Source organism: Sparus aurata, chromosome 13 (genome assembly GCF_900880675.1).
Source record: "Sparus aurata chromosome 13, fSpaAur1.1, whole genome shotgun sequence".
In the NCBI taxonomy this organism is placed as follows: Eukaryota; Metazoa; Chordata; class Actinopteri; order Spariformes; family Sparidae; genus Sparus; species Sparus aurata.
In genome coordinates, this window is record NC_044199.1 from 19,051,794 (window position 1) to 19,074,960 (window position 23,167).

General features: G+C 40.3%; 1 protein-coding gene across 1 annotated transcript in view; it reads left to right on the plus strand.

The window, feature by feature from the left end:
- Positions 1-454: 454 nt before the first annotated feature.
- The window catches only part of opcml (opioid binding protein/cell adhesion molecule-like), a 626,228-nt gene continuing 603,515 nt past the window's right edge, over positions 455-23,167 (plus strand). The window contains exon 1 of the mRNA XM_030437862.1: positions 455-792. Within this exon, the coding sequence (XP_030293722.1) occupies positions 732-792 (61 nt within the window). The 5' untranslated portion in view covers positions 455-731. The remainder of the gene's footprint in view (positions 793-23,167) is intronic.

Below are 23,167 nucleotides of genomic sequence, written 5' to 3' on the forward strand. Positions count from 1 at the left end.
AGAAGTACAGAAATGAACATAGCTATGTGCTTAAACTGGGCACAGCAGTCCAAACTGTCATAATACTGCATCCAAATCCCTCATTAAAGTGCATTCATGACAGGTCTGACAGCACCAAAAATCATATCAAGGGATGATTTTCTGAAAATTGCCCCCAATCCTAAAGTCACCTTTTGCATTAATTAGGAGGCTGATGTTTATTTAACTTAAATGAATATTAATCCTGCATCATCTATGTAAATCTTGCTCTTGTTCTGTCAGAGGGCAGTGAGAGGAAAAAGCTGGGCAGTTGAGGATGCAAAGCCACCAAGAGAAAAAGAAAAAAAAAAAAAAAAAAAAAACAGAGCTAGGACTGTTCGTAGATAATCGACAAACGCTTCAGCCAATGGCAGCTGAGCAGAGACTGCCCTCCCCCTCCTCTCCCCCCAGTCATGCAGAGTGCTGGTCCCTCTGTGTGCTGTAGTACGTGGAAGACAGGGAGATCGAATACTGCGTGAGGAGCCAGCCTCTCTGTGTGTGTGTGCCGTCAACTAATACTTGCACTGGATTTAAGGCATCTTCACTACAGCCCGCCAGTGGGGATAAAAAGCTATCTAAACTGACATTCAGGGAAAAGGCAGAGAAAGATAAAAAAGCAAAGTAGCCAGCTCTCTGAAGCCCTGTTGTGGGAAGATACAAAAGAGCATCTCTAAAACAAACGAGCCGATCAGAATCAGCACTGCTTAGGAAGCATGTATAATTCAGTATATTTCATCATCCTGTCATGGGTGTTTGCTGTGCTTGTGTTCCCAGGTAAGACTTTTTCTATTCCCCTGTGTCTGTCTATGTCCATGTTTACAATCTTCTGTTTTGCTGCCTGTGGCTTATCATCCCCTGTTAACCCAGAGTGGTGCACTGTTTAAACAGGCTTATACTGTTTTCTGTGTTACGCTCTCTGTCATCATCATCTGCCAGAGTTACTCTGTGTGGCTTGTTGGGACATCCAGCAATGAGAAGTTGATTTGTTAGTTTATGGGGATGCTTTCTGTGTTGGTTCAGTCTCCCGCAAGAAGGGAGAAAAAGTTATCCCTCATAGACTTTTCTGCTTGCAAGTCTTTGGGAAAATTATATTAAGTCCTGGTTCCAAAGATTTCCTGCAGTAATTTAATCACTTTTTATTTTGAATTAATTAAAAATTCAAAGTACTCACAGGTTTTGTGTGTGTGTGTGTGTGTGAGTGTGTGTTTTTTTCTAAGCTCGGAATGTCAAGAAAATAAAAATTGGTTATTCGTGTATGTTAAAATCTATTTTTATTAACTTCCTTTTGAAAAAAATATTGATCCGGTAATACTAACAATGTATGTATGCATGTGTCAATATTATTGAAGGTTTATGTCCGTAATGAAGTACTATGTGTAAGCAATCAAGACATGTTGGCCAGTGAGGTGGGCAGCAAAGAAGTGCTTTTTTTGAGGAATTTACATTGTGCATTGATGCATGTATATAATGCCAGCATTACCCTGTAGTCCCAATATTCTCACATAAAGGATTCCTGACAGGAGAACCTGGACTGGGACACGATGAGCAAAAACAGCTTCCCAGTGGTGTCACGGGGGAGAATGGTGTCATGAAATTATGTTAAATGAGTCTGACGACTGTAAATGCAAATATGAGCCCAAAGCACCTGAAGTGAGAGAAATATGTTCTCTCTCCTCACAGGGATTATATGAAGGAGATTATGTCAAGGAGTCTGACAGGGAAATAATGTGATGCATGGGTGTGTGCATTTACCTTAAATTCTACAAGCTCAGCTTCCAAATCCTGCAAACAAGTTCTGTAATGGATCTTTAAACCCTCCTTTAACCTTCAAGGGTAACACAACACATTTTACACATTACAGTGTGTATACATGTGTGAAAAAAAGTATTTAGTGGCTCCAGAGAACGCTGCACGTAATCAAATAACTTACCCCAGTGATGTCACTCAGTAGCTGAGTTGCGTTGTGGGTAATGTTCAACACCAGATTTTGAAAGGGAAGAAGAATGTAAAGAATAAATAAACAACAATATCTCTGTTCCTGCTGTATTGATTTTGATCATTTGTTTTTAAACTGTGTATAATGAGTCCAAGGATGTTACTGGAATGCAGTGCCAGACTGAAATGGACTGCTTTTCAAAGCCTGGCACCTACACCAACCCACTACCCAGTGATAGGTATACTCCCCAGGACCTGTGAACACATTTTAACGTGTAACCAAAGTGAAGTTATCCTTCAAATTTTATCTCAGATGTTGTTGGCATTAGTATTCAAAAGTAACATGTTACTTATGGTATTTAAGGAGTAATATGACGCCTTTCTGGTCACTGGTTCAATTTCCTTGGTCTGCATGTTGAAGTGTCCTTGGGCAAGATACTGAACCCAAAACTGCTCCTGATGTGTTGGTCAGCACATTGCATTGCAGCCACCAACATCAGTGTACTGTAGTGACTGTAAGTTGCTTCCAACAAAAGCATATGCTAAATGCCCTAAAATATAAATGTAAATTTCCAATAGGATTTGTGGTAATATTTCAGTTGTGAAGTCCATTGTTCTCTGTCTGCTGTCTTTGTCAAACAAAAACATAACCACTTTCAACAGGAGATATATTTTATCTTCCTCCAAGGCCAATATTTTTTTTTTCATTATGTTGCTGCCTACAGCATGAATGTGGCCTGACCTTTGTCTGTTTAGTTTTTACCCCAGGACATTCCCTGGAGTGCAATGAGCGCTTCCAGTTTGACAGGCCAATCGGCTCTTTCATGTATCTTTGCATCATGGTACAATATATTATTGCCTATCAATGAATCCATTGCCCACAATTGTAGCCAGTCATCCCAATGGATGGGTAGTTGGGTTGCATGGGAACTAAGCTATTTCATTGCATCATAGAGTGAGGTTACACATCACAGAGTGCGTGTCAGGGCCCAGGTCAGAGGCGTCTTTTTCCATTTGTTTTCTAAACAGACCTGAACACAGAACAGAAAGAAAATTATTGAATTATTAAGTTTCGGGTGATATTGAAATATATAATAGTCAATAGAGACCAGGTTAATCCTAGGCTATAGTAACAGCAATACTACCATCCTCAATATCATAATGCAGAGTCGTACTTCTGCAAAGTAACACAAAAGCAGTGTAATTAGTAAAACATTGCATTATACTCTATACAGACACTAATAATGTTAAGTAGCTTATACTTTTAAAATGATAGTAACTTGTAATAGGCATACATTTTGGAAGTAACTTTCCCAACACTAGTTGTTAGTGACAAGGGTTTTGAAGATTATAAGATTTTAATCATATCATGTAGTTTGTGTTCCTGAAACATAGTTGGCCATATATTTTATCTCAGTTGCAGAGTTTGTACTTCCCACAAAACAACAATGTGTTGCACGCACTTGGATCCAGTCCACAGTGGTTACATTATGTCCATGGCAGTCGTTGTATCACACATAACAGGCTGAGCGGTCTCATACCAGGCTGAATGTAATATGACAGATTAGGTCTGGCGACTGACTTCTTGCAGCACTCTTGAATTTGCTGGGTTGCATTATAATAGTTAAATAAACCACTGATGCCTTTCTTCACCTTGTCTATCAATCTCACTTTAGTGCCATGACTCCATCACACAGACTGTGGAGTCCACTAACCACAGTGTAAGGGTGCAGTAGGTGTTCTCACTCAGGTGTAATTGGAGCTCTGGTAAATACACTTGTGCAGTGTCGGCATTGTCAGTGGAAAACAAAGTCACTTTTCTAAAAACATTGCTTTTCTTATCATCCATCCATCCATTGTCAACCGCTTATCCAAAATCGGGTCGCGGGGGCAGCAGCTTCAGTAGCGAGCCCCAGACTTCCCTTTCCCCAGCCTCATCGGCTAACTCTGACTGGGGAATCCCCAGGCGCTCCCAGGCCAGAAAAGAGATATAATCCCTCCACCTGGTCCTGGGTCTACCCCTAGGTCTACTCCCAGTTGGACGTGCCAGGAACACCTCTCTAGGAAGGTGCCCTGGTGGCATCCTCATCAGATGCCCGAACCACCTCAACTGGCTCCTTTCCACGCAGAGGAGCAGCGGCTCTACTCCGAGTCCCTCCCGGATGGCTGAGCTTCTCATTCTATCTCTAAGGGAGACCCCAGCCACCCTGCGAAGAAAACCCATTTCGGCCGCTTATACCCGCGATCTCATTCTTTCGGTCATGACCCATCGCTCATGACTATAGGTGAGGGTAGGGACGAAGATTGACCGGTAGATCGAGAGCTTTGCCTTCCGGCTCAGCTCCCTTTTCGTCACAACCGTGCAGTGAAGCGCATGCAACACTGCACCCGCTGCTCCGACTCTCCTGTCAATCTCACGCCCCATCATCCCCTCACTCATGAACAAAACCCCGAGGTACTTGAACTCCTTCACTTGGGGCAAGGACACATTCCCCACCTGGAGTAGGCAATCCACCGGTTTCCTTTCCTATCATTCCATTAACTAATTAGTAACACTACTTATGTGTTTGTTGCACTGTAACCAAAAATAACTGCATGTGGCTTTCTCTGCTTGTCTGCATTGTAGCCTTCTTGTTGACAGTGACTGGTGACAATCACACATCACATATGCTCGTCATGAGCATGTGTGATGCTTGATTAAATGATGCTTGTTAAATGAGCTGCTCATGTCATTTAATATGAACCCCTTATCAAATCCATTACAGACAGCATTATCAGGAAGTCATTTGGCAAATCACAGGGCCATGCAAGGCAAACAGTATTTTGGCTAAGACCAGTTGTAAATGTGCTGTAGGTTGGCTATCAAACAAACAGGACAGCATGATAGAGAGAGTGAAGTATACTTAAAGAAAATATTCTTTGAGAAAATGGAAAAATAGTAAGGTGACAATCTGGAGCTGCTCCGCTGAGTATTAATATCTTGATATTGTACATTTTGACATCAGTTCTGTCACTTGTCTTAGTCTTAGGGTGTAGCCCATGGTCCCCCTGCAATACACGCAAAACCTCAGACTGCATTTGCACTCAGCATTTTACACATGGTTGTTCAATGTACTAACTGTTCTGCAAACACATTTATTCATTACACAGTGTTGTACCTACCCACTGAATTGCTCTTTGCAGTTTTAAATGTTGGTCTGACACACCGCATTGGCCATGCTAATGTATGGAAACTGTTGACACCAAAAAGCTGTGGAGATCATGACATCTTTGTCAAAAATGTATCATTAGTTTGTCATTGGAGGAATTTGTTTTTTTGTGTTGGTTTGTCTTCTGTCATGTCGGGTTTTTTTTTATGTCCATGTGGTTACCTGTCAAAAACGAATGAACCAATACCGTCACCTGGTACTGGTACCCAACGGGATCTTTTGAAAATGTAATTTCACTTGTAAAGAATAAGTCACCAAATATGACAGGCATCGCTTCAAAGAAGCAATCTGTTCAAATACCTGGAAGCATGCTGGAGAAACTGTTTCTACTGTGTCCACTTTTCTCAACCTGTATTAATGGACTGCAAGGAAAAACTTGATGGAATACCAACACAATATTGGACTAAAAACTTTCATGGAAGAAGAAGAAATAGTAGAATTGTCTTTTAGAAGTCATGTCACTACAGCAGTGCTTACATGCGTGAAGATGTCAATAAAGATGATGGTGCCTCGTAGTTCATGTAAGAGAGTTCAACTCTCCAAGAACACTGTACACTTTTCATTTTTTAGATATACTTTATGTTTAACCTGATTTTTCCTCCGGTTAGATATGCGTCCCCAGTCAGCTTTGTGGTTTACATCTCAGATATTGTAGTGAGCGTTGGCCCAACTCACTGAAACACCTTACAGGGGTGACATGTCACTCCCTGTTTTTCTCTCTGTAACATAATTCTAAATATGTGCTTTGACCCTTTTGAGTAGTATTGTGGAAATTTAGTTGGTGGCTCTCACTACTTCTCACTATTCAGAGTTCCAGAAGCCTTTAAGGAATAGTTTGCAATTTTGGGAAGGCTTTTTCCAATGAGCAAGTAGGACAACATCATTAGTCTGTCCCTTCTAAAGCTGTTACACGTTGCTGTAAAGAAGAATAAGTGTATTTAACACTATTTGGCCAGGGTTAGGGGAAAGACTATTGGGCATTGAACAGATTAAAACATCATGCTTAACAAATGGAAATGACTGTCTTATCCAATGTAGAGAAAAACAAGTGTATTTCAAATATGTCAAACTATTCTTTTTAAGGGTTGCATAGTTTAGCAGCCTACTGAGGACCATGTAAACTTTCAGCCACAGTTAATACATTTCATTTTAGTCACAATGTTATAGGGCTGTCACTTTTTAAAAAAATTAAGTTTGAACGAATTTGAAATGACACGCAATTTATTCGAATGTATTTGAATACACGCCCCCACAACACCACACGACATTAAGCTCCAGTTCCATCATGAGATTCCGAAACGATACCAATGGGCCACATATGATTGCATATAAATCGTGCTATCTTGTCGGTGATAGCATTTTTACGAGCTGTTGGCAAAGGGCCTGCTGAAGCTGAATGTGCCGAGCAGTAGGCAGTCAGACGAGGTTGTACACTCACCTGCTAACGTTAGCTTACGAGGTTGTAAGCTAGGTGAGTCCGCAGATTTGTTGTCGTTGTAGAGTAAGACAGCTGCTTTGTACAAAATACTTCCATACACTACTTCTCAGATGTTTTGGTGTCGTGATTGTCCGCTCGGGATGGCTTTGCTCGCTAGTGTCCTCCATTTTTGTAGCAAACAACATAATATTACTAGCTGAATTGATAGGTCAAGGGTCAATAGGGCGTGCAATAGGTCAAGCTGATAGTGAAGTTTTAGAGCGCCCTCTGTTGGATCACAAGGCGAACTACTTCAAACGGTCTGTTGTGCTTATTTGTTGCGTACATTTTGAATTCGAATAGGTCATTAGATTCGAATAAGAACTTTTCCCCCCACTTTCGAACGAATATTCAAATTTTGAATAAAAAGTGACAGCCCTACAATGTTATCATGTGTTCCTTGATGTTGCTATTACAGGTATTTGCATCCTGTGACTTTGAATATGGAAAACATGTTAACTAAACTGTGTAACACAAATATCAAGCCTTATCTTCTATGCTTCTTTCCCTGCTTTATTCAACCAGGAATGGAATTTTGCTGAGTCTGTGTGTTCATTTTCAGCATTGCTCTGCTTCACATTCATACACGTTCTATACACACCTTCACACCTGGGAACTGCCCAGTGCTATTATACGTACATTTATGGTACTGACTGAGCAGCTGCATCTTTTACCTGCGTTGCTTAAGGGTACCTTGGCAGTAGCTCTTGAAAGGAAGAAGACAGGGGACAGCCACTTTGACATTTTGGTCATGAAACTGTGTGTGTGTGTGTGTGTGTGTGTGTGTTGGGGAAGTACAAGGAATGAGCTGATTTTGATGTAAAACAGTGCAAACCATTTCCTATGAAAACGAATTTGAGAATGCAGGCCAGGGAATTTGTTAGCTGAATGGCATGTCTTGCTGCACCATACAGCCTGTTGTTAGCTTTGTTTATCTTATTTATTTGAATTAATTGAACTGTCACTCCGACTGTATTTTGAGCCTGTAAAAGCTTTGCCTTCATTTTCTGTGTCAGCAAACAAAAGAGGGAAATGACCGTGCACATTTCTGATTTCAGGCGGGTTGAGAAAGTACCACAACACTCATTTGCATCAGCAAATTAAGCTGTCCAAGTCCAGTCCAAGCTTGGATGTTCAAAGTGAATTCCATATTCTGGCTTGTACAAGAAGGAATCTATCTGCCTCAAGTTAAACATTCTTAAGTGAGCCTGTGTGAATAAACGTGCTCCATTCCATTAGTCTGGGTAAAGTGTAATTATGAGGAGGCTTGATGATCCCCGAGCAACATTTTGCTGATGTCAGTCCAATTAATAAGAATTGCTGAGTCTTGTGTGTATTTTGACACCCTTTGATATTAAATACCATGAAAGCAGGACACATTTCTAAAGGATGTCACATGAAACGGCTTTATCAGCTCATTTAATTTAATTTAGCGACATTAAGGAGAACAAGTGCTTTTGCCTCAAGCAGTTTTAATATTGAAGCTTAAATGCCTTAAGATTTTGGCATTGTTATTGCGATGAAAAATGAAACTATTTATGTAAATTAACAGACTGGTTATGAGAAGAACAGGATACAATTAAATCCTGCCTTCACACCTACGCACATTATGTCTGTGTACTTTTGCAATTTCTGCTGGTTTTATATAGCGGGTTAGGTTTTTTGTGGTATTTTGAGTGGACCAAAAACCAATCAGGGATGAAAGAACATCAGCTGTGACTTATGGTACAAAGGAAGCAACATTTCTCAGTTAACAGTGTCATACAATGGTATTGACTTAATACGTCCCTGATGACTGCAACTGATCTACTCCATCATTGGTGGCTTCAGGTCACTGTGATGCACTTTATCAGTCATGTCGTTAAACACCACACTGAAGTGTTGTCAAACATATTGATTCTTCAATACATTTCGATTCAGAATATTTGAAACAGGTTCAATATTCAGTTGCTGCACGATACATAGATACAAACTGCACTTCTCGCTGTCTTCTCTCAGCCTTTCCTCTCAGCAACGAGTTGTCACACACTCACACATCAGGGTTTCTGTCAGTGTACTGCAAGACCAGCCACCCTCCATGCTGAAGCATAGATGGATTTTTACCTTCACCAAGGAAGTTGTGTTTTTTCATTTGTGTCTGTTTGATTTGCCAAAAATATGCAAAAACTACTGAACAGATTTCCACAAAACTTGGATGGAGGATGGCTCTCAGCCCAGAGTAGACCCCCATTTTGTTTTCAATAACTCCTGTTAAAAAAAAAAAAAAAAAAGAACAAGTAAACAGAATGCATGCAATACTTGAATGGCTGTGAAAATAACTCACAATAACATTGCAGCCGTGAACTTATCTCCACCTACCTGGAGAAGCTGTGTGTCAGAAAACAAATGTCTGAATGAGTTGGCCCAGAAATTACCCTGACAGCTCCTTAGTACAAAGTTCTTGTAATGTCCAATCAAGCCCATGAGAGAAGAGAGGGAGTGAATTGGAGTGTTGAAGACATTTCTATCATAACTCACAACACATTCTCATACCTAAATGACTGAATAAGTCTATTGCCTGTCACCACCTAAAGGACATACAGTGCCTTGCAAAAGTATTCACCCCCCTTGAACTTTTCCACATTTTATCATGTTTTAACCACAAATGTAAATATATTTTATTAGGATTTTATGTGATAGACCAACACAAAGTGGTGCATAATTGTGAAGTGGAAGAAAAATTATACATGGTTTTATTTTATTTTTTTACAAATAAAAAACAGAAAAGTGCGGTGTGCAAAAGTATTCACCCCCATTTACTCTGATACCCTTAAATAAAATCCAGTGCAACCAGTTGCCTTCAGAAGTCACCTAATTAGTAAATGGAGTCCACCTGTGTGTAATCTAATCTGAAGCCCAAGGAACACACCAGACATGCAGGGATAAAGTTGTGGAGAAGTTTAAAGCATGATTAGGATATGAAAACATATCCCAAGCTTTGAACATCTCACAGAGCACTGAACAATCCATCACTTGAAAATGGAAAGCGTATGGCACAACTGCAAACCTACCAAGACATGGCCGTCCACCTAAAGTGACAGGCCGGGCAAGGAGTGCTTTGATCAGAGAAGCAGCCAAGAGGCCCATGATAACTCTGGAGGAGCTGCAGAGATCCACAGCTCAGGTGGGAGAATCAGTTCACAGGACAACTATTAGTCATGCACTCCACAAATCGGGCCTTTATGGAAGAGTGGCAAGACGAGAGCCATTGTTGAAACAAAGCCATGCAGTTTGCCACAAGCCTTGTTGGGGGCACAAGAAACATGTGGAGGAAGGTGCTCTGGTCAGATGAGACCAAAATTGATGTTTGGTCCTAAATGCAAAATGCTATGTGTGGCAGAAAATTTACACTACACATCACCCTGAACACACCATCCCCACCGTGAAACATAGTGGTGGCAGCATCATGCTGTGGGGATGTTTTTCTTTAGCAGGGACAGGGAAGCTGGTCTGACTTGATGGGATGATGGATGGAGCCAAATACAGGACAATCTTGGCCTGCAAAAGACTTGAGACTGGGGTGGAGTTTCACCTTCCAGTAGGACAACGAGCCTAAACATACAGCCAGAGCTACAATGGAATGGTTTAGATCAAAGCATATTCATGTGTTAAAATGGCCCAGTTAAAGTCCAGACCTAAATCCAATTGAGAATCTCTGGTAAGACTTGAAAATTGCTGTTTACAGACACTCCATCCAGTCAGACTAAGCTTAAGCTATTTTGCAAGGAAGATGGGGAAATACTTCAGTCTCTATATGTGCATCACTGGTAGAGACTCAACCCAAAAGACTTGCAGCTGTCATTGCAGTGAAAGGTAGTTCTACAAAGTGTTGACTCAGGGGGGTGAATACTTTTGCCCACTACAATTTTCTGTTTTTTATTTGTAAAAAGAAAATTAAAACCATGTATCAATTTCCTTCCACTTCACAATTATGCACCACTTTGTGTTGGACTATCACATACAATCCCAAAAAAATACATTTACATTTGTGGTCAAAACGTGACAAAATGTGGAAAAGTTCAAGGCGGGGGGGGGGTTAAATACTTTTGCAAGGCACTGTATATCACTGTTCCCAAAACAACATCAATTTTGGAGTGTACATGCGACAGGGGTACTGGATCTTCATCATAGGCTCACTGGTTAGGTTTAGGAAAACATTTTGCTTTGGCTTAGAATAAATGTAACTTATACAACTTCAGCATCAAATGTAGCTACGTTATGTGAGTTACATTATGTACGTGATGTATCTCAACTACCTTAAAATAACTCACCGCTGACTTCTGCGTTTATACTGGACATGAACAGCAGTCTCCTGAATGGAGGTCCCTGGCTTGTTTTAGCCAAACATCTGTCCCAATCCTCCTCCCTATATAGACTTGTCGCTTTATGTACTATACTTCAGTCACTAGAGGTCAGCATCACAAAAAACATAAATATGAGTTGCAACAAGTTGCTTTTACAGTCAACCTCTATGGTCGTCTTTCAGATTAAGACAGTTTGTACCTTGCAATCTTAATGTCTCATAAACAAAACAAAGCAATTTCTGCAGCATGCTTTTTGTATCATGCCCTGCACACACTACCCCAGTTCCAACACTCACCTAAACTGAAAAGAGTATATTGAGTAAGTTAGAACCAACTGACGTGAACAAGTGTCGAATGTGTGAAAGTTGTTACCGCGGACAATGTCCCAACATGATTCTCCGGACATTGTCCATATATACGAGAAATGAATGAAAGGCTTGTTTTTACATGTTCTCTTGCAACAGAAAATATGATAAGTATTCTTTAAATTCAAGTCAAACACAATCAGAATGTTCGCTTGTACACAAAATTTGCATTGTTCTTTTGTTGTTTAACATGATGAATTACAAAGGTTAGGGCAGCACTTTATCTCTGTAAATGACTTAACTGTAATTTAAGAAGGTTTTCAGAGTTGCTTTTAACTTCCCAGAGTTGAAATCTGCATAAAACGAGACATTGTAATGCACTGTGTGTTTGGACTCTTCAGTAGAATAAATAACAATAGCAAAAGACTTACACCGGTGTTATCCTTGAAACTAACTGCCGCTTGAGGTAAACTATTTTCCACACCGTAATTCCTCCTCAATAGATGATGCTCCCCTTGAGGCTATATATTCATCAAAGTGGTTGTGGTGCGAGATAAAGGTGTGTCCAAAACTCTCAACTTTTCTGATCTGTGTGTGACTCATAAGGTAAAGCCCCTTCAGCTTTAGCTGATTGAGCCATTTATCATAATGACATGCCCGCAGCCAACTATAGACAACATCACAGCTTGCTTCTGCTTATCGATCCCAAAAACTCAAAATGATGAATTGCAATTATCTCAGTCAAATTGATTGTGAAAATTAAGCTTACGTTTATTAGTCGTTGATAATCAGTGTATGTATCCGTTTCTACTTGATATTTATACCATCAATTGTCACTTAGCCTAAATTGTGATTGTAAATCACGCTAAAGACAGTGCCTTTCATCCCACGGAAGAATCCAGGGAGCCCTGTTTGAACACATTGTGAAGCCTAGCACAGTTAACGTTATTGTTGCTGTTGTTTCCCTGAAATGTGTGAAACATCAACTTTTATGGCCTCATATTACTCACAGTTGACACAACTTATGTCTGTAAAGAAGATGGAACCTGTGTCAATTTATCACCTTGACACCCGTCCTGAAGATCACATCACTCATGCAGTTCTTTCACACATTCATATTTTGTCAGTATGAGTGAAGCAAGGCTCTTTAAAGAAATATATCAAACTTGCTAAGCAGTTTTAGCTGTTAACCCCAACGAAAGGCAAAAAGCTGCATGTAGATTTTGTGTTTTCATAAAATTCAGTGAAGTGTTTCTGCACCTGTCAATCACATATATGTAGCTACGTCTATTTAAAGAAAGTCTGCGCCTATATGTCACCAGATGAACTCACATGAGATGTTAATTTTTTAACTGTAAATCCCAATCTGTTCCTAGTATATGCTTCAAGACTTCAAGGAATGAGTCCCAGACACACGTATCAAAAAAAGTTTCTTAAAATTGTATTCAAACCAATAACAAAGTCAGATGGCACATAATCTACTTGGGCATTTGGGAAATTGGAGTGTTGTCTGGAAAGCTTTACAATGGAACAATCATTGACAGTGAGTCACTATTTACACCCAGCCACGCCATTGTAAAAATAGCGGACACAGGCTAACATTCATTGGAGGGGATATGTTTGTGAGAACAGTGTCCCCTGGCATCAGTGAACAATCCCCAGCGAGCATTCACTGAACGTTGGTGGCTCAATGAGAGCATTACACTCTTTGAATGGATGCAAGTAATAGATTGTCACTGAATAGGCGACGGATGGCACAGGCAAGAACAAGCATTCAAGTGTCATGAGGCTGCAAGGCTTTAATATGAGAAAAGATTGCTAAAGCAGAATCCAACTGGTTTAAAAGGTATTGGAGCTATAGTATGGCAGTGTTCATGGTGCATACAAATGAGCTCAGTTTCATCGAGGGCTGTTTCTGTTCAGAGCAAACATTCATCATCTGTTTTATCTATAAGTTTTTCTCTGAAACAAAATGGTTGCTGACTGATAGTAGTCATTGTTAATATGGCTTTAAGATGACAATTCAATTTTCCCCCCATACTTTACATATAACTCAATTTTTCAGTGCGGTAAGAAGGTGGTTACATCATTCTAATAATACCATCAGGTCAGTTATGGATTTCATTCATGTGTTTTTAGTTACACATACTAAAGCAGACTCAATTGGTTTCTCCTGTAATTATTTAAACGCAGTGATGCTGAAGCAGGGCATCAGATCAAGCTTGAAGTCTCCTTCTGATATTGATTCCGTTATATGCTTAATGCCTGAAAACTATAGTCATTAGTGTAATGAACCACTCGAAAGTCTTTGGCCATTGGCTGGTTCCAGTTGTTTGCACTGATTAAGTATTTGTGTTTACTGACCCAATCTGCTGGGCAGCAGTGTAAAATAGCCACAGGGACATGTGAGTCAGTATATTAGAGTTACAGCTGATGTAGTCTCTGCTCCTGCGCTAATCAATATCATCGTACGGAGAATGGGTCAAACTGCTGGTCGTTTAAGAATTACCCCCAACGCTGCAGTTCTCCTCAGCTCTACAGACCTCATTAGTGTCTTTCAGCTCATTGTTTTTCATATTTCCCTCCCACAACCTCAGTAACCGTCCTGGTTCACTCTCAGCACTATCATCAAGGATGTTTCCAACTGCAGCAGACAGATGTACAACAACAACAATACACACACACACACACAAACTGTCATCTAACTGCAGACCAAGTTTTGACATCAACCCCTTTGTGGACTACCATTTGGAAACCTTTAGTTTGGCATTATGGCCATTGCTATCTTGTTTTGTTTTGTTTTTTTTTCCCAGAAATGAACATATTTGGATGAGAGTAAAGTTGGGGAGGATATCCTAATTGGATATGACTTAGAACCTTAGGACACACTGTGGTAGAAACATCTATATTCTGGTGTGAATTTAATCCATGGTCTAAATCACCGTGAAACTGTGTTAGACTCCCTCTCGAGAGATCAAGTTAGCAGACCACTAATTTGAGTTTTATCAACCGCAGAAACAACCGCACGACAACAATACATTGCAGTAAATGGGTCCAAATTTAAACCGCCACCAAAAAACCACAAATAATGCTCAGAACAGCACCAAACTTCAGCAACAGTACAAATAGGGTCTCAGCACATAGTCCGGGGCATCTAACCTCCGCTTTAGACCATTAACTCATCAGGAAACAAGTAAGAAACCAGATGGATTTGCCCTCTGCTGGCCATTAGAAAGAATGCAGGTTTAACACTTCTTGGCTTTGGCTTTTCAGACACAGTTAGCAACTAGCTGGTGAACAGAGCAGCTAAAGAGGCTTTCTTAGGAGTTTATTATTTTGGCTTGTTGTGCAGTCTTTTTCTCGTGTGAAGCTGATATAAACACTGTTCAACATCTCACCTGTGTGCCAATTGTCCAAGTAAGATTTTCGTGCAGTGTCTCCTCTGCCTCATCCTGGTGCCCAGGCCAAAATAAGGTAACTGACAGCAGACAACAAAATGAAAGATATAAGCTCCTTCATGCTATCATGTTTTACTGCGACCAGGCATTAGCTAGGAGCAGCTTCGACTCCAAACTGGATTAGCATGGCTGCCATACTGGATCTTTTCCATCTCTTCTCACTTGGTCTGTCTGTCTGTCAGAGGTGAGATTTAAAGCAGCAAATCAGCTCCAACGTAGCTTTGCCATTTTCTAACTATTGTTCGTGGTCCCAGATCATTAAGTGCCAATGCAGCTGTCACAGTATAATATGATTTGTATGTAGTGGACTGTGTTTAGTCTATCCTGCGGATGTATGAGGATTCACTGTATCAGCCCTCTAGATACTGACTTTCATGAAGTTACACCTGTATGTAGCTATACTGTGTGTGTGCCTGTAACAATAGTCTGAATTTGATGTTTTTGAACAAATAAGCTCATGAATATAATGCTGGTCTGAAAGATTATTTGTTCAGATTCTGTACTTTCTCAGTCATTTGTAATATGATGCCATCAGTTCATACAAACACGCTACTTATTTCTTATGCTGCTGTTGCCGATGCATGTCAAGCCCAGAATCCACCTGCAGGCTCTGTTTCTTCGTGGTTGCCTAGGGGGAAGAAGCATTGATCTCTCCCTGCTCTGGTATCAAAATAAGCTTCACAGGGGAGGGATGCAAAACACAGACTTGAGACTAAATTTAAATAGATTTACATGTATTTGTATTGATCTGTCTAGTTTTATACATGCATCAATAGTTTAAAGGGTAGTTACATTTATTGATAGAAGAGTCATATAAAAAAGCTAACCTAGTGATAAATTTGTACAGTATCTGGAAAAAGCTGCATCAACTGATTAAATGCAGAATTTGACACTGAAACATATTCAGGATATGCAAATATGGTACATGTCAAAAGTTCAAATTGACAGTATATAATTAACATGCCTTGAGCCTTGTCTCCCTTTCACTTATGGCCGCACACGTTTGTATGGTTACTGTTGCACACTTCTGTACCCCTGCTCGGTCTTTAACCCTAGTTTTCTGATTATAGAGAACATAGACACCAACAACTGATTGCCATTACTTTTGGTAATGACATTTGTGCCCTCCTCTTGATGTAATCACTTGGATGATCCTTTAAAGAAAAATGACATACACATTTGTATTTTATTCAATTTGGTGATCCTCTGAGTTCCTGAGTGCAAAACAACTGTTGTAAATTCCAGGTTCCTGAAACTTGTTGCCTACTACAAACAGAACTTGGCATATCATAACAGTGTTGTGTCTTAAAAGCTAAGCAAACATACATGCTCACATATTTTGTGATGCATTCAGCTTAGAACACTTATAGCACACTGACCTAATGTAACATGAACCAGTGACAATAACACCTAACTATTACATATCACTGGAAAAACCTCTGTTGAAGTGGTCTGACTTGGCTTAAGAGCAAAACTTAGCGAGATGACAACTTTGCTAACACAGCCGAACATCCTAAAACACATAACTTAGCAAGCTAATTATTTTTACCATTCAACAGCATAAAGTCCAGCTTGCATCTATCCTGCTGTGAGACTGAGGCACAGCCTACATTTAACTCATATGAAAGCCATGTCTCCTAGAAATGATCTTTACATATGACTACTTTACAACAGCAAATACCATTTTCCTTTAATATGAGGAAATGCTGTTAATTAATACTTGACCTGAACTAAATGTCTCTGAACATAATCCAGGCAACGACTATGTCGTTCAGCTCAACGTCCGAAAACAGTTCAGTGATATACGAACACCATGACAGCACGAATATGACACGTACATATTACTTTGAGAACAAGAGGTGTGTGTTTGCACTGCTTCTTAGAGATGGCTCTGTTGTAAGAAGCACAATGTAAATAAAATGTATTCATTTGTTAATTGAGCCGAAACACCTGTGTGGTATACAAGCGGAAATGCACCTTACCTCCCTTTTTTGTACTATTACTTTATGTCCTATGTTTATACTGTATATATTGTTGTTTCTTCACACTGTTTTTTGCACTGCTACAGGAGTTGGCTTTTTAACCTCATCGTACATGTGTATAGTGACAATAAAGGCATTCTATTCTATTCTATTCTAAATGCAGCACTTACAGGCTGGCCAGATTGGCTGCTTGTGTACTGCTTGACGGCTCACTTACGCGTGTGTCCACACAGGCAGCGTTGCTGCTGCAGTGCAGCGCCTGCCTGCCTTATCTGTTAACATGTAGCCGGCCTCATTATCATCAGTAAAGATAATGATTTGATTTTCACTTATCCCGTTGAATAGCAAGTAAGCAGGAGGGGGAGAGAAAGGGAGAAAGAGAAAGAAAAAGAGAGTGCACAAGAAAAAAACTGCCCTTCACCTGTTGTGTGTATTCTGTTCATGTCTGTGGCATATTCAACACATACAGACATTAAAACGGCAGCAAAGTAATATGACTGTCTACAGGTCCATTTCAGGTCTGTCTTTGCTGAGAACCCTTTGCGTCTGACTCTGAATCTCTAGATGATGTGCCACTGCTGCCTTCGACTCACGCTTCCAGCATTGCTGTTCTAACCTGTTAACATGGACGCCGAAATGAAAAGTATGCACACTTGGTGTTCATGCAGCCAGTGTGGCCAGTCTGATGTTGAAGCTTACTGCACAGATGTCAAGTTGCTACCACCAGTCAGTGCGTTTACATGACACTCAAGAAAACCGAATTATTGGGTTAGTCCGACTATGATCGGATTTTTAAGATGCATGTATACACCTTAGTCTGACTAAAATCGGACCGGATCGGATTTCTCACAGTCGGATTAAAACACCTAGATTTTCCGATTGATAGTCGCATCACTCGTGCATGTATACGTTCTATCAAATTGGATTCGGATTTTGCATTCTGCGCAGGCTCGAGATTTTTTCCCCGGGGCTGTGAGTCGAAGTAGAACCACAAGCAAGAGCACCATTGTGCATCTAGTTTGTATAATTATCATGTACACCATATACGAAATGTACAAAGATGTAGCTTCGTCTTGCTCTTCGTACGCCCTCTTTCTCGAGCTGGTGACGTAAAGAGGTCAGCCGGAGGTGGCTCTAGTACCACTAGTTGAAATGGGTACTGCGCCACCTACCATAAAGGGGTATGACATGCTTCGGCCAATAATTCAATTTTCTCACCAGCATGTATACTTGGACAATTGCAGTTGTCCGATTGAGTAGCATAGTCGAACTATGGCTGTAATCTGACTAAGCTGTGTATGTAAATGCACTGAGTGTTGTCTGAAGTGGCTCATCTACTGAGGTTTCCCCATCCATGCAATCATGTTTTGTCATCGACTAAATTGCTCATACTTGTCAAACCCTGAAGACCAGTCTCTCAAACACGGAAGGACACAACTTTTCAGCTGAGCGCTGACACAGACATATAAACACACACACACACACACATTGAGAGCATGTGGAGGTGGGACTGAAACAGGTGAAGGTGAAGCACGTATCTTTTCTCTGTCGTCGTGCTTGCATAGTTTTGAAGCAAAGGATAAAATGCACAATCTAAGTGGAAAGCACTAGGGGTGTTCCAACAAGGGTACCTCACGATTCGATTCGATTTCGATTATGGGAGCTTCGATTCTTCAATTCTTTGATTATAACGATTGTCGATTCGTTTTGATTATTGGTGCCATGATTCTTCGATTATTGTGATTTTTTATGCTTTTTTTCCATACAAGATTGATTTTATCTTCATCTGTGGCTACATTTGTAAATAAATAGCCTATCAATTAACTCAGTTCCTCTAAAACTACACTCATTAAGTAAATAACAAGGTTTTTGAACAGTTGACTTGTATTTTTCAAAGACACAAAATATTTTATTTTATGACTATGTAAACATTTGCACTTTGTCCTACTTAACTTTGAGCAGGGAAAGCTCCACTTGCACGAGAGCCCCCTCTATTGGCGGAAAACACTGAAAACAGCAAATCGCGTAGGTCTTGTCGGTCCTCTTGTTTGCTCTCTCATAAAATCCAAAGTGCTTCCACAAGGTTGCAGTGAACCCCGGTGGGCCTCTTGGAGGCTGCTAAAGCTGTTGCCATTTTGCAAAGAAACTAACGTTACTGCTCCGTTTGTTGTGATCCTACTCACTAAACAGTCCGGGCGGCGAGCGCGCTAAGGTTCCGGTTACGTGTCTTTTGTTCCAGTCTTGCGGCAAAGCATCTATGTTAATTAATCGATGCCAAATCGTCACGTGACGATGCATCGCCACATCGATGAATTGCACCCACCTCTAGAAAGCACTGCTTAATGATAACAAACCAAACTTAGAAGGTGAACCATTACCTGCTAAACATATTAATATTGTCACTATGACGACATTAGCACTGATTTTAACATTTAACTCAAAGCACTGCTGTGCCTAAGCATTGCCTCACAGAGCTGCTAGCATAGCTGCCAAGTCTGGTTTCCAACCTTCTTGAGCATAGCTTGTTCAAGGTCTGGCTACCAAAGAGGTCAAATGGTCCATGAGATTGTAAATGAATTTCATTGCTTATGATTTATGAACTAAACAGTGTTGTTTTGGTCAATTTTGAAATGTATCAGTTTCTACAGCTTAAACCATAAGCATGATGAGACATTTCATAATCATATAAGAGCTTTCTCTCCACCAATCAGTCAAAACAAATTCAGTGGAGCAAATCATCAGTACATCTCTAGTTTGTCATACTTGCTTGTAAAATGCAACATCAAAGTTGTAGTATATGAAATGATCAGTCTCTGATCACACACACTATAAAAGCAAGGAATCTCTGTCTGTCTGTGTGTCTGCCTATGTGTCTGTCTGTGTGTGTGTATGTTCCTCAAATATCTCTGCGGATCAGGATCAGACTGACCTGAGACTTACAACATGGCTGCTGCGTGGTTTAAGGGTGTGTGACGTCGGATTTGTTTGGACTGCAATGATACCGTTAATAAATTATGTCATTAATGCTTTACCAATTCCGCTAGCATTGTCAACTGTAGCCACCATAGCCACGTGAGCACCAGAGCCAATCACTGCACACCATACCCTTAGCAAAAAGTAGTTTATTCAAGTGTACTACAAGTATACTTATTTTACACTAAAATTGAGGCAGTATACTTGAAGTGTACTTTTTATATACTACATTTTATATACTTAAGAAAAGTATGGTGAAGTATACTTGGCTTATACTGAAAAGTATAAAGAATAGTCTAAGACTAAGTACATTAATACTTAGACTTATACTTTAATACTAAAGCTTATACTTGTACTTTAGTATACTGTGGACTGTGGCGCAAAGACTCTTGGGTATTCTGTTGTTGTTGGTGTAAGTATGGTTCGTGAATGTGTTTGTGAATAAGATGATGTGTGAGACGGTTGCGGGTTAATTCACATCCTTGTTCTGTGGTTAAATTGTGTCGAATTAACAAAGACAATAAAAATGTTGGCACCATGAGTGAAGGGGTGTTTTCCGGAAGAGACTTCCCGTCTGTTAATCTGTAGGCATTTATGGTAGTAAATGGTGAATCTCTTGCCAAAGTTTGCCACATTGCAAATGCTAATTCTTCCAACATCTTGGTTTAAGTACAGAAAAAGGTTGAGTCATTGAGTTGTGCTACATTTAATTTAGCAGAATAAAAATATTTTTCACTACACACATTTGCATTGAGGTATAACCCCTGTTATAAACTTACATGTTCATAAACTAAAATGTGGACTAGAAGTATATACTTAGTACACTAGTAGTATATAAATGAGTATACTCGTTGTATACTTGAAAGTGTACTTCTGTAAACTTAAAATGACCTTATAAAGTATACTTAAAGTATACTTTTATAAATTTAAAATGTTCCAATTTAGTCCGAAGAAGTATTAAATTAGTATACTTTCTAGTATGCTACAAGTACATGGTCCATAGTATACTTGCTATACTTATACTCAAGCATACTTAATAAAATGAACTTCAAGTATACTACTTTTTGCTAAGGGTAGCCACGTGCGCACCAGAGCCAATCACTGCAGAGCTCAAGCCCACGACACACCTTAAGAAACAAGCGGATTTATACCTGCAGCTGCGCAAGCTGGACCAGGATTTTGCCGGTTCGGTCCCGTTCTGTGCATCTAAACTGACTGTTATGGATTAATGAGACTAAACTAGTCTGGACCGAGTCTGTTCCGGTCTGAGGTGATCCAGATACGCAAGGACAACAAACTGGAATCAGAATCCGTGGATGTTCGTGTGTAGCTAGCTGCTAGCCCACCCACACGGCCAACCTCCCGAGTCGACGGACCGGACGCACCGGCACGTCCAAAACTTAGGGTAAATAATGTCCGCCACGCTTTTTTGTGAACATTGCCGTCACGTTTGCTTTGTGTCTGGCGTAGGAAGAAATGGTAAAAAATGGGCTTTTGTCACAAAAGTGTCCACAAGCAGCAAGTTTTGATGCTGAGGAACAGGGAAAGTTGTGTTAGGGACACCGGCGGTGATACAGACAGCGACAGAGATGGCGAGTTTTGAGAGTTGAGAGATTTGTGACATATAGCGTGTTTGGAGTGTATAGTTAGTATGTTATATAGTGTTTAGTGTAGTGTGTTCAGTGTGTAGTGTAGTGTTTTTTTTGTGTTGTGACTCGTGAGCGAAAACAATGAGGAGACTGCTGAATGTGGAGCAGGCAGTGCAGCTCTTCATTGAGCTGAGGAGCCTGAGGCATTGCCTGCATTTAAATGTAAATAGTTACATATAACTTTGTACATTTTAAAAACTTATGCACAAATTTAGCAAACAACAATTCATATTTGCATTATAACCAGGGCAGTTGCTAGGAATTCTGGGCCCCCTGAAAGAATATCGGTATGGGCCCCTCTACCCCATTCATTGCCACCTTCAATTTTCTTGTTTTTCAGTATTCTTGACGGTGCCTGGTGTAATACACCCAATTTCTTTCCTTTTTTACGATTAACGACTTAACAAGTCAGAGTATGATTATGTAAATGATGTATTATTAGTTGTCTTATTCTCATTTCACTGATTTGCAACACGTTATTACACCTCTGATTGCATATACATTTTCAATTAACCACTCAACAAATAGGTAGTGGGTCACTAATAAACCAAAACAGCCAACCAGTGTGTACATCACTCACTCACCATCAAAGGCATCACTGGACTGCTGGGCTGAGCGTCTGCTGTGGGGTCAAACTCAGATGAAGCAGCTACTGCTGATTCTGGAGCAGCAGGGCATAAAGGTTTATTGTTCCATTATATATATTGTAAACATTATATGTTATGTTTAATGGAAAAAATGATGCAGAACTAACCTATTCTTGGACAAAATCTAAATGGGCTTCTTAGTACCATAGCTCTAGGTGGACAGCTTCACTTTACCAGGCAAAAAATATTCTTAGACCATTCAAAAGTCGGTGTAAACTGTCCAGAATTCTAAATAGTCTTTTTTACTTTGTTGTTGTCAGCTATTATGGTGTCTTTTATTTTATACTGCTATGAAAACAAACAAATCTTTGAACATTTAACTTTTTTGTATTTAGGCTATTCAAATGTCCCACTAATAACACATTTTACAAGACCACATTGAACACATCATGATAACGTAACTGACCTTCGTCAGATGCTCATAATTACTGAGTAGAACTTGAATGCGTCATAATACAATTCAATGCAGCCTCTGAATGGGCGCATACTGGAGCACTGTCCGACAGTGATATGTATGAAACACACAGTCACTGTAGTAGCCCCTAAATTAGTCACGCTCAGTTATAGCTACTCTAGGAACCGTTGCTCTACAATGAACTGGCGACTTGTCCAGAGTGTAGCGCGGCCAGATGACAGCTAACGTACGCTCCAGCCTGCGCCCCGTCAAAGGTAATGTTACAGACATTAAATTAATGAACAAGTAGGCTAATTGTTTCAGCCGCCCTCGGTAGTTTTACTCTCACCATTCTTAGAAAATAAGTTATTGATGTCCTGGGCCCCTGCTCTGCTGCTCCTACTCCTAGCCTCCTTCTCAACTCTCTTCTGGTGTCCGGACTTGTGCTTTTTGGCGGGCATCCTAACCCTGCTGGAGTTCGCTCGCGCTCACTTAATTCCGATGAGGAAGAACCATGGGAAGAACGAACCGCGGTGTGGACCAAACCATTTTTTAAGAAGGGGCTACGGGGGTTATTGAAATGATTAAAATTAGAATATTGTATGACTTGTGGCTTTGTTTTAATTCGGATTCATTCGTATGAATATATATTAGTTCAGTGTATGCATAACCATTTTGTCGTAGAGGCTACTGGGGGCTGTGTGTGGGCCCTATAGCGGGCTGTGGGCCCTTAGAATTGTCATCACCTTTCCCCCCTATACGACGGCGCTGATTATA